General features: G+C 35.8%; 1 protein-coding gene across 4 annotated transcripts in view; it reads left to right on the top strand.

Annotated features, from left to right (window-relative positions):
- LOC121381104 (pre-mRNA-processing factor 40 homolog B-like) overlaps positions 1-14,856 on the top strand; it is a 36,215-nt gene that overhangs the window by 15,259 nt on the left and 6,100 nt on the right. For all 4 annotated transcript variants that reach the window (XM_041510219.1, XM_041510220.1, XM_041510218.1 and 1 more), the window contains exons 8-20: positions 117-147; positions 1,786-1,971; positions 2,371-2,473; positions 3,092-3,229; positions 4,736-4,827; positions 5,456-5,564; positions 6,214-6,364; positions 6,976-7,109; positions 8,082-8,288; positions 9,151-9,267; positions 10,348-10,404; positions 12,142-12,222; positions 13,449-13,625. In XM_041510219.1, the coding sequence (XP_041366153.1) occupies positions 117-147; positions 1,786-1,971; positions 2,371-2,473; positions 3,092-3,229; positions 4,736-4,827; positions 5,456-5,564; positions 6,214-6,364; positions 6,976-7,109; positions 8,082-8,288; positions 9,151-9,267; positions 10,348-10,404; positions 12,142-12,222; positions 13,449-13,625 (1,583 nt within the window). The remainder of the gene's footprint in view (positions 1-116; positions 148-1,785; positions 1,972-2,370; positions 2,474-3,091; positions 3,230-4,735; positions 4,828-5,455; positions 5,565-6,213; positions 6,365-6,975; positions 7,110-8,081; positions 8,289-9,150; positions 9,268-10,347; positions 10,405-12,141; positions 12,223-13,448; positions 13,626-14,856) is intronic.

The following is a 14,856-nucleotide window of genomic DNA, read 5'->3' as shown; positions in this document are numbered from 1 at the left end:
AATCATTGATCCCATGGCTAGTGGATTTTATAAAAATTCTAGAAGCCCTGATTAATTTTTTTTTTTTTTTAAATATTGAAATATTTTAATATGTAATTGTGTGTGTGTTATTTCAGCCGCTATAGCAGCACAGAAGGAGAATGCAGGGTAAGCACTAGTGATTATATTTCTACATTTCTTCCTCTTTGAATGCTGTTGGCTCTACTCTTTTAGTTGGTCTCAGGTAATCATCACACTAAACAAGTTATCACAAAGGTCAGCTGCTATTTTGTCTTATTATAACTTTCTGACTACCATACTGGATTAATTTTTGACAAAAACATTTATTTGAGAGGGTACAGATTTATAATTTTTACTCACTTGTTTTCACTTAAAATGTTTATAAATACATAAAATAAAGTTTTTCTTTGAATCGTTAAGTAGTAATATTGTGGGGTTTTGTAATTTTTATAATAATATGATATGTTGTTTATAATTAAGCAAACAATCGAAAAAGTTGTGTCTACTTACGGGCATTTGTGGTCGGATGTCCAGTATTTATATCCGTTATTTCCAATAACTGTTTTTCTGACCTGATTTTTATGTGGAAATGAACTACGATTCATATCCCAATATTTTGTGATTTAGCTTTTACAATCGGCTACTGATTCCTGAAAATGACCACGACATTTCATCATTGTTGTCAAGCGAAAATACTTGTGAAAAATACTTTTTCAACTCGAAATTCCAAGGTATTTGCCATTGAAAAACAAGACTAAAGCTGCCATACTCTGAATTAATCGATTTCCTGTTGGTCTATTATTATTTGGGTGAGTGCTTTGTACCAAATCGTGGGAATATGAATTGGGGAATGCTCTGTATACAGTGTACAGTATGTCGACTGGTGTGACATTGGGCGAGATATCTCGCCTGCAGTAGTTAATGACTGCGATGGAGCTCGACAGTTGAGGATTGATGGGTTGTTGGATTTCCTTACGTTTTTTGTCATAGTCTCTATGTTAAGTGTGTCTTAAAATGCCCATCTGCTAATATTAATTAGAGAAGTCACATGTCAGTGGTATTTATTTATTTATTTTATTATTATTTTTTAACCTGACTTCTAAGCTATGGTATTTCTGAGCTATTTGTCATTCCTGTCGGTGCACCACCACTGGTATTTCAAAGGCCATGGTATGTGTTATCCTGTCTGTGGTATGGACTTAAAGAAAGATTTTTTTTTTTTAATGACGCTCTCAACACATTTTATTTATGGTTATATGGCGTCAGACGCTCTCAACACATTTTATTTATGGTTATATGGCGTCAGACGCTCTCAACACATTTTATTTATGGTTATATGGCGTCAGACGCTCTCAACACATTTTATTTATGGTTATATGGCGTCAGACGCTCTCAACACATTTTATTTATGGTTATATGGCGTCAGACGCTCTCAACACATTTTATTTATGGTTATATGGCGTCAGACGCTCTCAACACATTTTATTTATGGTTATATGGCGTCAGACGTATGGTTAAGGACCTGTGAGATGGTGCATATAAAAGATCCCTGGCTACAAATGGAAAAAATGTAGCAGGTTTCTTCTCTAAGACTGTATGTCGCAATTACTGAATGTTTGACATCCAGTAGCTGAGGATTAATAAATCAGGTGTTCCAGTCGTGCTGTAAAATAAAACCAACCTTTTTACTTTATTATCCTTTTGTTTACTTTAATGTGTTCTAGTGGTGTTGTTAAACAAAACAAACATTTTTATTTTCTTCTAATGTGTACGTTTTGTTTTCAGAGCCCAGGGTGACTCTGTTGCTGTACAGCCCGGAGGATCTGTGGTACCACAACCAAAGAAGCCGAAATCGAGTGCACCATCATCTGCCATTGAGCAGGCCATGCAGGCCACCCTGGCGTCTATTGAGTTACCTCCCCCTACTCCGTATGCTGCAAAAGTGGAAAGCAAATTGGAAGCTGATGCCAGGTATATCTTTGTAATTTGAGATAGAATACAAATTTTGATTTGTTAAAAAAAGTATTAGTTTATAATATGAATGAATGAATGTTTAACAACACCCAAGCACAAAATAGTTTATAATATAAACATTCAAGTAAAAACATTTGTTTACTGGGATTCTCAAAAAAAAATTATGCTCTCAGTTTTTTATGATTTTGATGTGTTATTTGTTACTGGATTATATCTAATTTAGTAATAATGCAAATATATTTTTTAGATAATGTGAAATGCATTTATATTTTAGGTGTAATGTTGTGAGTTAAACGTTAAGCATCAGTTAGAAACAGTCAGTTAATGGTCTGTAAATAATAAATTGTAACATTGTTACATTAATGCTGGTGATTCATGTTTTATATTTTAAATTAGCATGGAGAAGGAAGAAGAAAAAGAACCAGTGAAAGAAGTCCCCCTAGTTTTTAAAAATAAAAAAGAAGCCATCGAAGCCTTTAAAGCACTTCTTAAAGAGAAGGTAGGTTCATTTAATCATTGGTAGTTTAACTCCAAACAGTTTCTGGTGCGGGACATAGCCTAGTGGTAAAGCACTCGCTTGAAGCACGGTCAGTCTAGGATCGATCCCCATCGTTGGGCCCATTGGGCTATCTCTCGTTCCAGCCAATGCACCACGACTGGTATATCAAAGGCTGTGGTATGTGCTATCCTGTCTGTGGGATGGTGCATATAAAAGATCCCTTGCTGCTGATGGAAAAATGTAGCAGGTTTTCGTTCTAAAACTGTATGTCAAAATAACCAAATGTTTGACATCCAATAGCCAAGGATTAATAAATCAGTGTGCTCTAGTGGTGTCGTTAAACAAAACAAATTTCAACTTTTCATATAGTGTCAGAACCGGAGTAGTAGGCCTATGTTTAAAACTGTGATGATCAGCTTTATCATCTGTGTATTCAAGACTGACTAAAAGTTAGTACCTGAAAATATGCTTTAAAAAAAAAAAAGAGGTGGGGGGGGGGGGGGGGGGGGGGGCTGGGTTTTTTTCCACCAAAACTTCACATCTGTTTAGCTTTGTACACGACTGATGTATTCATTTTTATTCAAGATCATATTATACACATGTATATTTTTGTGACAGGAGGTCCCGTCCACGTGTTCGTGGGAACAGGCGATGAAGCTGATCATAAACGATCAGAGATACGGAGCTCTGAGACACCTCAATGAGAAGAAACAAGCATTCAACGAGTACAAGACACAGCGGGCCAAAGAGGAGAAGGTAAGTAGTATTCATCCACTGTTTGACATAATGATAAATAAAATCAGAGTTGTCTGGTGGTGTTATTAAACAAAACTGACTTTTTTTAGTAACAATACTGGACACATTGTAGCAGGGATAGCTCGGGGGGAACAAAAAAATTCACCAAATTGTTTATTGAACTTCAAAAATTGCAGAAATCAACAGTTATTTTCTATAAAAAAATATCAGTTATTACATGAAATTATTTCGCCAAATTAAAATAAAATTCGCCAATTGCTTTCAAAATTGCGCAGTTGGTGAATTTGGCGAGTGCCAGAGCTAGCCCTGTGTAGTATTTTATTAAATTATATTTTTAAATATTACAAGCTTTGCAGCCTTTTTTTTTGTTTTTTTTTTTGACATGAATTCAGTATCAAACTGCTTTATGTAAAAGGTTTTGTCCAAAGCTGCTTAGTAAACAAGGCTGAGGTATTGTTTAAAGTGTTTATAAAAATCTGTTTCTTTTTCACCTCAAAATTTTCACCATTTCATGTAAAAGTTTTTGTCCAAAAGTTGATGAGTAAAGAAGGCTGAGGTATTGTTTAAAGTGTTTTTTAAAATCTGTTCCTTTTTCACCTCCAGATTGTCACCATTTATAGTCTTTTATTCATTAGCAAAAAAGAGGTTCGAGAAAAAGCTGTCGATTGACAATAATAAATTATTGTCCGAACTGTTAACAACTACAAAAAATTACTCTTCTACCTTTAATTGCCGTTAGATTTCCTCCAAAGTTTGTCCAGACACAAATCGCAAAATAACCACTACAAATATACAGATTCCACACACGAGACTGCAACGATGTCGCCGATATTGTCTTTGCTGAGATTGCATAGGGAAAAATACATGCAGTTTTCTGCCGTCTGCCATGTTGTTTGTTTATGGAATACTCTTTGACACAATTAATATGAAATCGATGATCTCTAGTGGTATCATTAAAATAATAATAATAATAATAATTTAAAAAATTAATAATATGACGTCATCACGTTTGCGTTTATATCATAACATGTTATGACGTTGTTAGATTTAAGTCCTATCCTTTCACCCCTCTTGAAGAATATTCCATAAAAAGTCAAAATGGCAGCTGATACAAAATTACATGCTTTTTTCCCTATGCGCTCTCAGCGAAGTCGATATAGATGACATGGTTAGCATCTGGTATGTGGTATCTGTGTCATTGTAATGGGTTTTTTAAGATTTGTGTCTGGACTAACTTTGGAGGAAATCTAATGGCAATTAAAGGTAGGAGAGTAATTTTTCGTAGTTGTTAACAATTTGGTTCGGACAATAGGTTTACTGGGAGGATTCAATCGGGCTGCTGGTGCTCCCTTGCACCTGCCAGTGTAGGCGGTCCCCAAGGCCGGCTTCTGTGCCCACGACAGGCGTGCGCTACAACAGCTTGCTCTGAATGTGCACGTAACACCCGATGACCTGACCTGACCTGAATCCATTTGTGTATGATTTTTCTTTCTCTCCGTCTTGCAGGAAGAGCAGCGTCTCCGTGCTAAGCAAGCCAAGGAAGACTTGGAGCACTTCCTGCTCAGCTCCGACAAGATGAACTCAACCATCAAATACTGGTACGCTTTCACGTTGGTCTGGTAGTTTCTTCGGCCCAATTTCTTGTTGACAGGTTCAGCCATTATACGTGATTCTATTGAAACCTCAGCACTTAGGTTGTTTTTTCAGTTTATGAACATAAAAAATATGAACACATGCGTTGCTAAATCATTTAAAGTGTGCATGGCATTATTTTTGTTTATACTTACATTACATGAACCCAAAAATCTAAAATATTGTTTTTTACTTGAATCAAGTAATCGGGTCAAATGAGAAATCAGGCCCATGAGCTGAAGAAATTTGAATCTCTTTCATGTATCCATCCATGGGAGTCACACAGATGTGGAAAAGGGTTATGTGCGTTTTTTATAATTTAAAAATCAAAGGAACTGAAAATTCTTCGAGGAAATATGTTGGACATACATGTAGTTGGAGAAAATAGTTTCACATTATAACGTGAATAAAACAACATTTGAAATGTTGACTGAAAATAGTGTGAATGTACAATAATAAATAAAATATGAAGTACTCGGTGATATAATTACAGTATTTTTTTTAAAAGATGTATGTTTTGTTATCCTAATACATTGAATGATTTAGTTTTTATAATTATTTCAAACAAAAGTTTAATCTTTTATCTTTCAACAGGAAAGCTGATAATATCTTTGGCGATGAAGATATCTGGAGAAACGTCAGCGAGCGAGATAGACGGGATTTGTTTGACGATGTTATTCACCTGCTAGCCAAACGAGAAAAGGTAACTAATTCTGTACAATTGTTAGTTTTAGTAGTGTTTTTACAGCAGTAGTGACTAATAGTAGTACCATCATAAAAACTTTTGATATACTTCTTTGAGCACGTTTTCTTGTCTTGTATAAATATATTATAAATGCTAGATATTTGATTCAGTTTGAAATAATCTATTGATAGGTTTTTTTTATATAGACAATCACTCCATTGGAAAATGGAGAGGGGTGTTGTAAGTATTTGTGAACAAAGAAACTAATGTTTTTTCAACATGCAGTATATAAACTTTCAAGATTAATCACTGTATGTATGAGATTGAGTGGTACTACTAACAAGTAAAAACAGTTCAAATATCTGTAGACTCCCACCTTTAAATTTCTTGTTCCAGCCAGTGCACCATGACTGGCATATCAAAGGCCGTGTTATGTACTACCGTCTGTTGGATGGTGCATATAAAAGATCCCTTGCTGCTACTCGAAAAGAGTAGCTCATGAAGTGGCGACAGCAGGTTTCCTCTCTCAATATCTGTGTGGTTCTTAACCATATATCTGATGCCATATAACTGTAAATAGTGTTGAGTGTGTCGTTAAATAAAACATTTCTTTCCTTCTTTTCCACCTTTAAATTTGTTTTTTTAAACATATTTCTGTTAATTTCAGGAGGACGCTAAAACCCTGCGTAAGCGGAACATCAAGCTGTTCACGGAGATTCTCGACAACATGCCGAACCTGACGTACTGCACCACGTGGTCTGAAGCTCAGGCCATGCTGCTGGATGACTCACGATTCGCCAAGGATGAAGACCTACAAAGTACATTAGGTTTTCCCACTCATAGCTGTGCAATATTGTTTGATAATTTTTTGGAGTACCTTGAATCTTTATCATGAGGCATAAGAAATGAAGATACATTTATTAAAATAACAGATTTTGGTTTTTAGCTTTATAAAATATTTTGGTTTAAAACAGTATTTATTACCATCATACAAATAAGCAATTTTGAGATTTTCAGCCTATATTGATGCCTCTCCCTAAAGTATTTTGGCTTATTGTAGCTCTTTTGGTGTTTAAAATGTCTGGTTGCTTATAATTTCATACTTAGAATAATTTTGCAACATCCCATGCAACCCTGGCAGTTATACAAAATGGCCACTGCTAAAAATATGCCTTAGGAACAATCTCCAGCATTTTCCACAGCAGTTTTGTAGTTTACTTTAAATTTAAAAAATCTTAAAAAATTTAAATATCCATGGCAAAATAAATGCTATAAACATCCATGGCATTGCTGATTGACGTAGTTAACGGCCAGATTTGCCATTTGTGTCTTTATACTTTAAATGTTTAAAACGATTTTTAAAAATTTAATGAGTTTTTAATTATTATTTTTTATTACTATTGATTGACGTATTTCATGTCCGTTCCAGATATGGACAAGGAGGATGCTCTGATATGTTTTGAAGAACACATTCGTATGTTGGAGTCGGAGTACGATGATGAAAAGGAGCGAGAGAGAAGACGCATGAAGAGACAGCAGAGAAAAAACAGAGAAGCATTCGTGGTACGTGGAATCTGCTAGCTATAAAACTACAACAGTTTACAGAATTACTAGTACCACAAGCCATATCTGTAAATAAGTCATCTTGCAGTTGAATATATCGTGGTGTGTTAATTTCAGTCGGTAACTGAATATGAAGTTATCTTGCAGTCCTAATTTGTGACATTCTGTCATCAAATAATATATAATGGTAATCAAACAGGAGGGAAACCAATATCTCTGGTTTAAAAGATATTATTTTTCCAACAGCTTCATTAAGTTTTGTGCCTAGCTCTGTGTACAAATTAAGAGAAAACAAAAAAACATTTTAATTTATTTTTTTGCCACCAAACTTTATTAAACTGTACCTGGTATATATCAAATTCTGTGAATTATTGGAAAATGTGAGTTTCCTCTAAAAATTCTTGTCATGATTATCAAATGTTTGGCGTCCAGTAGTCAATGATTAATGTGATGGGTGTCCTCTGAAGACCACATGTCGAAATTCCCAAATGTTTGGCATCTAATATTAATTAACCGGCCTCGGTGGCGTCATGGCAGGCCATCGATCTACAGGCTGGTAGGTACTGGGTTCAGATCCTGGTCGAGGCATGGGATTTTTAATCCAGATACCGACTCCAAACCCTGAGTGAGTGCTCCGCAAGGCTCAATGGGTAGGCGTAAACCTCTAGCACCGACCAGTGATCCATAACTGGTTCAACAAAGGCCATGGTTTGTGCTATCCTGCCTGTGGGAAGTGCAAATAAAAGATGCCTTGCTGTTAATCGGAAGAGTAGCCCATGTAGTGGCGACAGCGGGTTTCCTCTCAAAATCTGTGTGGTCCTTAACCATATGTCTGACGCCATATAACCGTAAATAAAATGTGTTGAGTGCGTTGTTAAATAAAACACTTCTTTCTTTTCTAATATTAATTAATTAATCAGTGTGCTCCAGTGGTGTCATTAAAACAGATTAACATTGACCTGTTTTCTGTAGATTCTGCTGGACGAGCTACACGAGCACGGCAAGCTCAACTCTATGGCTCTGTGGATGGACCTGTACCCCGTGATCAGTTCCGACATCCGCTTCACGCACATGCTCGGACAGCCTGGGTCCACACCGCTCGACCTCTTCAAGTTCTACGTCGAGGACCTCAAGGCCAGGTTCCACGACGAGAAGAAGATTGTCAAGGAAATATTAAGGGTAAATATGTGTTTGTCTTTGTTAGCTCTGTGGAAGCTCAAAAGACCACAAGGGATGTTATAGACGAATTTTCTGTTAAATACTTTTATTAATATCATAAATTATATTTTTGTCATCCCTCACTCAAACACACAAGAGCCGATGTGTATTTTGTGCTGGGGTGTCATTAAACATTCATTCATTCACATTCCCTCACTCAAACCCAGTTTCCATTTTTGGACCAGAACGTAAATTCTGTAATAGTTTATGCAGTCATACATTTTAATGTTCTTAACAGTTAGTAGGCATATTTTATTTTACCATTTTCGTATGGATATCAGTTTTTAAATTCTTTATTATTGCAAATGTGTTGGATACTAAATAATTGTAATTTGAAATGATTGTGTTGATGTATAATTAAATAAATACGGTATAATATTTAATATTTTAGTTTTTTAGCCGTTGCCTGTTTGTTTTAGGAAATGCTAACAGACTCTATACTTCAATAAAATTCTCTATTTATACCTAGCGTATTTGCTTTAACCTTCTGACTAATGCAGGCACGGCACATCACAGTCATTTTCAGGGATCGATAGCTGATTGTGACAACTAATTTAATAATAAATTTGATCGTTTTACCAACATCGAAAATCACCAAATATTGGTTATATATGAATTGTAGTTCATTTTAAAAAAAAAAAACAATTCTGGTCAGAAAACCACAGTTATTGGGAATAATGGACTTAAGTACTAGACAGCTGGCCACAAATGGCCGAAAGTAGTCAAAAATTAATCCAGTAGTCTAAAGGTTAAAAAACCCCAGTTGAGTGATTTGTATTAAACAGAGGCCTTGTTTGTTTAATCGTTGTCGTGATTACTTCAGGAAAGGGGCTACATGGTGGAAGTGACGACAACGTACGATGACTTCGCCAGCGTCATCAGCAGTGACAAACGGGCTCTAAACCTGGACACGGGAAACATCAAACTCACGTACAACAGTGTGAGTAAATTTAATACAAACTTGTTTTTTAATCCACAAACATTGATGTACTTTTGTTTTCAAAATCGCTAAGTGTATCTAGAATTTTGTATTTTGTTTTTGTTAGAGAAAAAATTAAATAATGTTTTGCAGTGAAATAATTTTTCATCATAGTATTATTGACTTCTAGACATTTTTGGGGTGTGCTTGTATTAAACAGAGGCCTTGTTTGTTTAATCGTTGTCATGAATACTTCAGGAAAGGGGCTATATGGTAAAGTGCTTGCCTGAATTCCATGGGTTGTAGGCTCGAGTCTCAATGAAGTTTTTTCCATCCCAACGAGTTTCCCATGGTGTGACATGTGCTATCCTGTCTGTTGGATGGTGCATATATAAAAGATCCCTTGCTACTAATGGGAAAATGTAGCTGGTTGCCTCTGTAGACTACATGTCAGAATTATCAAATGTTTTAAAGCGACATACCCTAGTTTTTAAAAACGCACGTGCATCTAAGAAATAATGATTAATGAGACAAGCTCTAGTTATTTTTGATGGTATTTCCCCGTTAAACATCACAGACTTTAGCTTCTCTCTGTTATGACCGTATTCAAATATGTGTTGCAGATTCGTAGATTAACTAAACTTAAGCGTCCATTTTTACGGGCTGAAACTAGGGTCTGCGCATTTAACTTCTAATAGTTTGTTTATTTCGTTTAACAATACCACTGCACACATTTATTAATTAATCATCAGCTTTTGGATGTCAAACATTTGATAATTCTGACTCTTAGAACTTTATCAGTTCAAACCTGCTTTATGTTTCCTAATGCAGCAAGGGATCTTTTATATGCACTTTCCCACAAACAGGAAAGCACATTCCATGGCCTTTCACCAGATGTGGTGCACTGGTTTGAACGAGAAAAAAACCCCATTCAGTTGAATGGATGCACTGAGGTGAGTCAATCCTGCGACGCAATCACCTCAGCCGAGCACTCAACAGACTGAGCTAAATCACACCCCTAACGTCCAGTAGGTGATGATGAATTGGTCAATATGATCTAATGGTGTCATTAAACAAAATGAAATTTCTATAATTTTTCAGTTGATAGAAAAAGCTGAAGCGAGGGAAAAGGAAAGACTAAAAGATGAAGCCAGGAAGGTAATCTTCTCACTGAAATTGTCATTTCTTTCTCATGTTCTGGATTTGATGCTTTGGATGTATTGTAAATGTTTATTACAAGGTCATGGCCAGTTCAAGACGTCTACAATACGAAGAGGAAGGAAGGAAGGAAATGTTTTATTTAAAGACACACTTAACACATTTTATTTACGGTTATGTGACATTAGACATATGGTTAAGCAGGACTTCTAGAGTTTGTATAAAATCCACTAGCCATGGGATCAGTAATTTTTAAAATTTATTAGCCATGATTAAAAATTCACTAGCCCTACTTTACTTTAAGTTAATACAATTTTTACTAATATAATAATGTCACCTAAAGAGGTCTAGAGCTTAAAAACACTAAAGAAAATTGGGGGATGGGGGTGGGGGCAGGATTTTCATATTTACAAAATAAACTGAAATGCAGCATTTGACAACTGTTTTTTCACTAGCCGTCGGGGCATGGCAGTAGTAGTTATGTACTAGCCCAACACTGAATATCACTAGCCATGGGAGTGGGGCTACTATAATTTAGAAACCCTGGGTTAAGGACCACACAGATATAGAGAGAGGAAACCTGCTGTCGCCACTTCATGGGCTACTTTTTTCCGATTAACAGCAAGCGATCTTTTATATGCACCATCCCACAGCCTTTGTTACACCAGTTGTGGAGCACTGGCTGGAACGAGAAATAGTCCAATGGGTCCACTGATGGGGATCGATCCCAGACCGACTGCACATCAAGCGAACACTTTACCACTGGGCTACATCCCATCCCCACTGTACAAAGAGAGAGAATTGTTTTTACTGCTAGTGTAGAACCATAATTACAAGAACCCTTGACTTTTGACTCGTCTTTTGGGCAGGACATAGTCCAGTGGTAAAGCACTCGCTTGATGCGCGGTCGGACTGATATCGATCCCCGTTGGTGGACCCATTGGGCTATTTCTTGTCACAGTCAGTGCACCATGACTGGTATATCAAGGGCCGTAGTATGTGCTATCCTGTCTGTGGGATGGTGCATATAAACGATCCATATAATGGAAAACTATAGTGGGTTTCCTCTCTATGACTGTCAAAATTACCATATGTTTGACATCCAATAGCCGTTGATTAATAAATCAGTGTGCTCTAGTGGTGTCGTTAAACAAAAAAACAAACTTTAAACTTTGTCTTGCCTTAACAAAGTTAGAAGGCAAGATACAAGTGTTATTTTCTGATGGGAGTGATCGTGTAAACTGTTGCATTTAGCTTTGTATTAAGTGTTTTATGTTTAGCTCCAAATTGTAAGGCCTAGATCAATGAATCTTGGATCATGATTTGTAACTCTGGATAGTCATGTCAGTGCATGCGTTTAAAAAAAAACCCAACCCAAAACCCCATAGTTTTATTTATTATTGAAATAAAACTGAATTAATCATAAATTAAAAATGGGTAAATGAACACAAATTATTTTCACTTGTCTTGTTTTGATTCGTTCTAATGAGGGTCAGTAAAATACCTTCTTTTTTTTTTACACATGATTGGGTTGGTAGAAGAAAAAAAATAGTTTTCTGTAAAATTAAATTAATTGAAAAAGGGCTGTTTCAGAATTAACATTAAGTAGAGAGAAGAAAAAAATGTTTTCAAATTGTTAGCATGATAATATTGTTATCAGTGCAAATAAAGTAAAAATGTTTTTTTTACTTTGAGCATTGTATTTTGGGTCTAATAAATGTTTATTCTTTATTGCAGTTGAAAAAGCTGGAGAGTTCCTTTAAGAGTTTGTTGAAAGTGGCCAACCCACCTGTGGAGATAGACAGCAAGTGGGAAGATGTAAGAAACACTTAGAGTAGTCCTAACATTTGTTTGCGAAGACACTGATACTGATTAAGGGCCGTTCTTGCATTACAATTTTTTTGTTGAACTTGTAGTAGTAAACGCAAATCGCTATGTATAAACCCTGAAATCCTGATGACTTATGCAAGTGGTGTTAACATCGTAGCGATTAGAACATACTCTGTTCCCTTCTACAAATCAAAAACACTTTGCCATTCAGAACACTAAATTACAGCCAATCAAAAGTTCTGTCTCTTGGTGTGTTTTTTTCTTTTCTTTCCTTTTTTTTTTTGGACAAATGTCAAATGTGGTCAACAGTTGTTTTAATACGTAATAAAATCAGAAACTGTTGCACATTCATAGTTTGTTAATGTCAACGGAAATATATATGTGCTTTAAATTTTTCCAAAAATATGTTTTAATTGACAAGCATGGTGTGACCTCACGGAATCAAATAGCATGTCAGCCATAGATCATTATCAAGGTGCCAGTTGTTAACAGAAATGATCAAAACCAAGGATTGATTCAATACAAATAATAATTGAAAACACGATGTTGAAATTGGATTTAGAACAAGGTATCTATACATAATAAATCTAATGTTTATTTTGTATTTCTGCATTAATAATTAAAAGCAGAATATTCGACTAAACTCTCCTTTGAAAAAGTGGACCCTGATCTTAACTTAATTTTAATATTTTATGATTTATAGTGCAGTATTTTTTGTTAATCTTTTTATTAAGTATACTGTTAGGAGAGCCTTAATTGCAGGCGAAAAGCCAATAATGTGGGTGTAAAGGTTTTCAGAGTTAGCTTATTAGTCCCTTACCAGTCCAACCAGAGGGGACTATTGGTTTCATCTCAGTCCTGTCTGTCTGTCTGTCCTACATACAGAGTTTTCTGGATGGGTTTTTTTCACAATATATTGAGCTGATATTTTGTGTATAGCTTTTACAGATCAATTTTGACTTTCATGGTGATTTACTCATTTTTGACAGAGTTATGGACTTTTTTTTCTTTTTTTTGCAATACCTGAAAATATTGAGCTGATATTTTGTGTATAGCTTTATCATATACTGCTACAGATCAGCTTTAACTTTTCATGGTGATTTACCCATTTTTAACATGTGAGATAAAAAAATTTTTTTAATTTGACCCAGTAGGGTAACATGTATTGCTGTAGTGGTATACTTTCAGTCAGAATGCTTGTTTGTGTTTGCCAGGTGAGGCCAAGGATCGAGAAGGACCCTGTGTTTGATCAGATAACCCTGGAGTCCGAGAGGATGAGGCTGTTCAAGGAATACCTGTTGGCTGTCGAGGAGACCTGTCAGCACCGACACCTCAAGAAGAAGAAATCGAAGAAACATCGCTCAAAGAGGTCGCGGTCCAGATCAGCTTCGGTAAGTGGATATTTATTAAATTTCCTGGTCATGCTTCTTATATTTAAGTTTAAAGTTAAAGCAGACTCTCCTGGGCACGTCACTTGATTTGTCTGGGATACCCGACCAAAACTTGAGTTAATGGTCAGTGAGAGAGAAATAGAGGATACTCCTTGAGTGTCTTGCGATATCATAATTTATCAGCACAAGTTGATGAAAGTATGAAATCCGAGCCTTGCCAAGGATTTTTATACTTTTATCAATGAGTGCTGATAAATTATGATATCACAAGACACGAGTGGGGTGGTATTCTTTTTATCATCCATTATCATTCTTTTCGTTTGCAACAATTGTAAACAATGTCAGTAATGTGGGTTGAATGTCTGTATATTTGGAAATGGTAACTAGCAGAATGACGGTGGCGTGACGTCACTAATAATAGGTTTAGAGTTGAAACATACACAGTGACGTAACAAAATAATGTCTTGTGATTCAACTTTGACCAATCAAGATTATAAGAAGCGCTATCTCCTAGGAGAATATCGCAGGAGATATCGCAAATTATAGTGCCAGTGATATCTCCTACAAAGGCCTTTAAAGGACATACCCTAGTTTTTAAACACTAAGGCATAGTTTTAACTGTTATAGCTGTTTTTGATAACTGAAATCATACTTTACTTAGATTTTATGGTTTAGATTATCAATTTCCATACATTCGGAGTGTTTTTGGTCATCCTGGTGTTTTTAACATCACAAAATACATTTCTCATATTTTTAACAATGCACGTGCGTCTGGGAAGTAACAGTTATGGAGTCAAGTTTTAGTCTTATTTTTAGAGGGTATTTCACCATTTCAATGTCACAGACTCGTGTTTCACTCAATTATAACTTTATCCAAATGTGTTACAGGTTTGTAGATTAAATAAACTTAAGTGTTAATTTTCACGAGTTGAAACTAGGGTATGTCCCTTTAATGGATGATAAATCAATGTAGTGGTCTTAAGATTCCCAAGGTGCTAGGTCATAGGATCAAACCTCTTTGGTGGGTAATTTGGGTTTCTTCCCATCTCAGTCAGTGCCACATGAGTGGTATATGACAGGCTGTGGTATGTGCTGTCCTGTCTGGGAAAGTGTATAAAAGATCACAGGCTGTGGTATGTACTGTCCTGTCTGGGAAAGCGCATATAAAAGATCACAGGCTGTGGTATGTACTGTCCTGTCTGTGGGAAAGCATATAAAAGATCACATGCTG

This window comes from Gigantopelta aegis, chromosome 9, assembly GCF_016097555.1.
Source record: "Gigantopelta aegis isolate Gae_Host chromosome 9, Gae_host_genome, whole genome shotgun sequence".
NCBI classification, from domain to species: Eukaryota; Metazoa; Mollusca; class Gastropoda; order Neomphalida; family Peltospiridae; genus Gigantopelta; species Gigantopelta aegis.
This window is presented reverse-complemented; position numbering and strand designations above follow the sequence as displayed.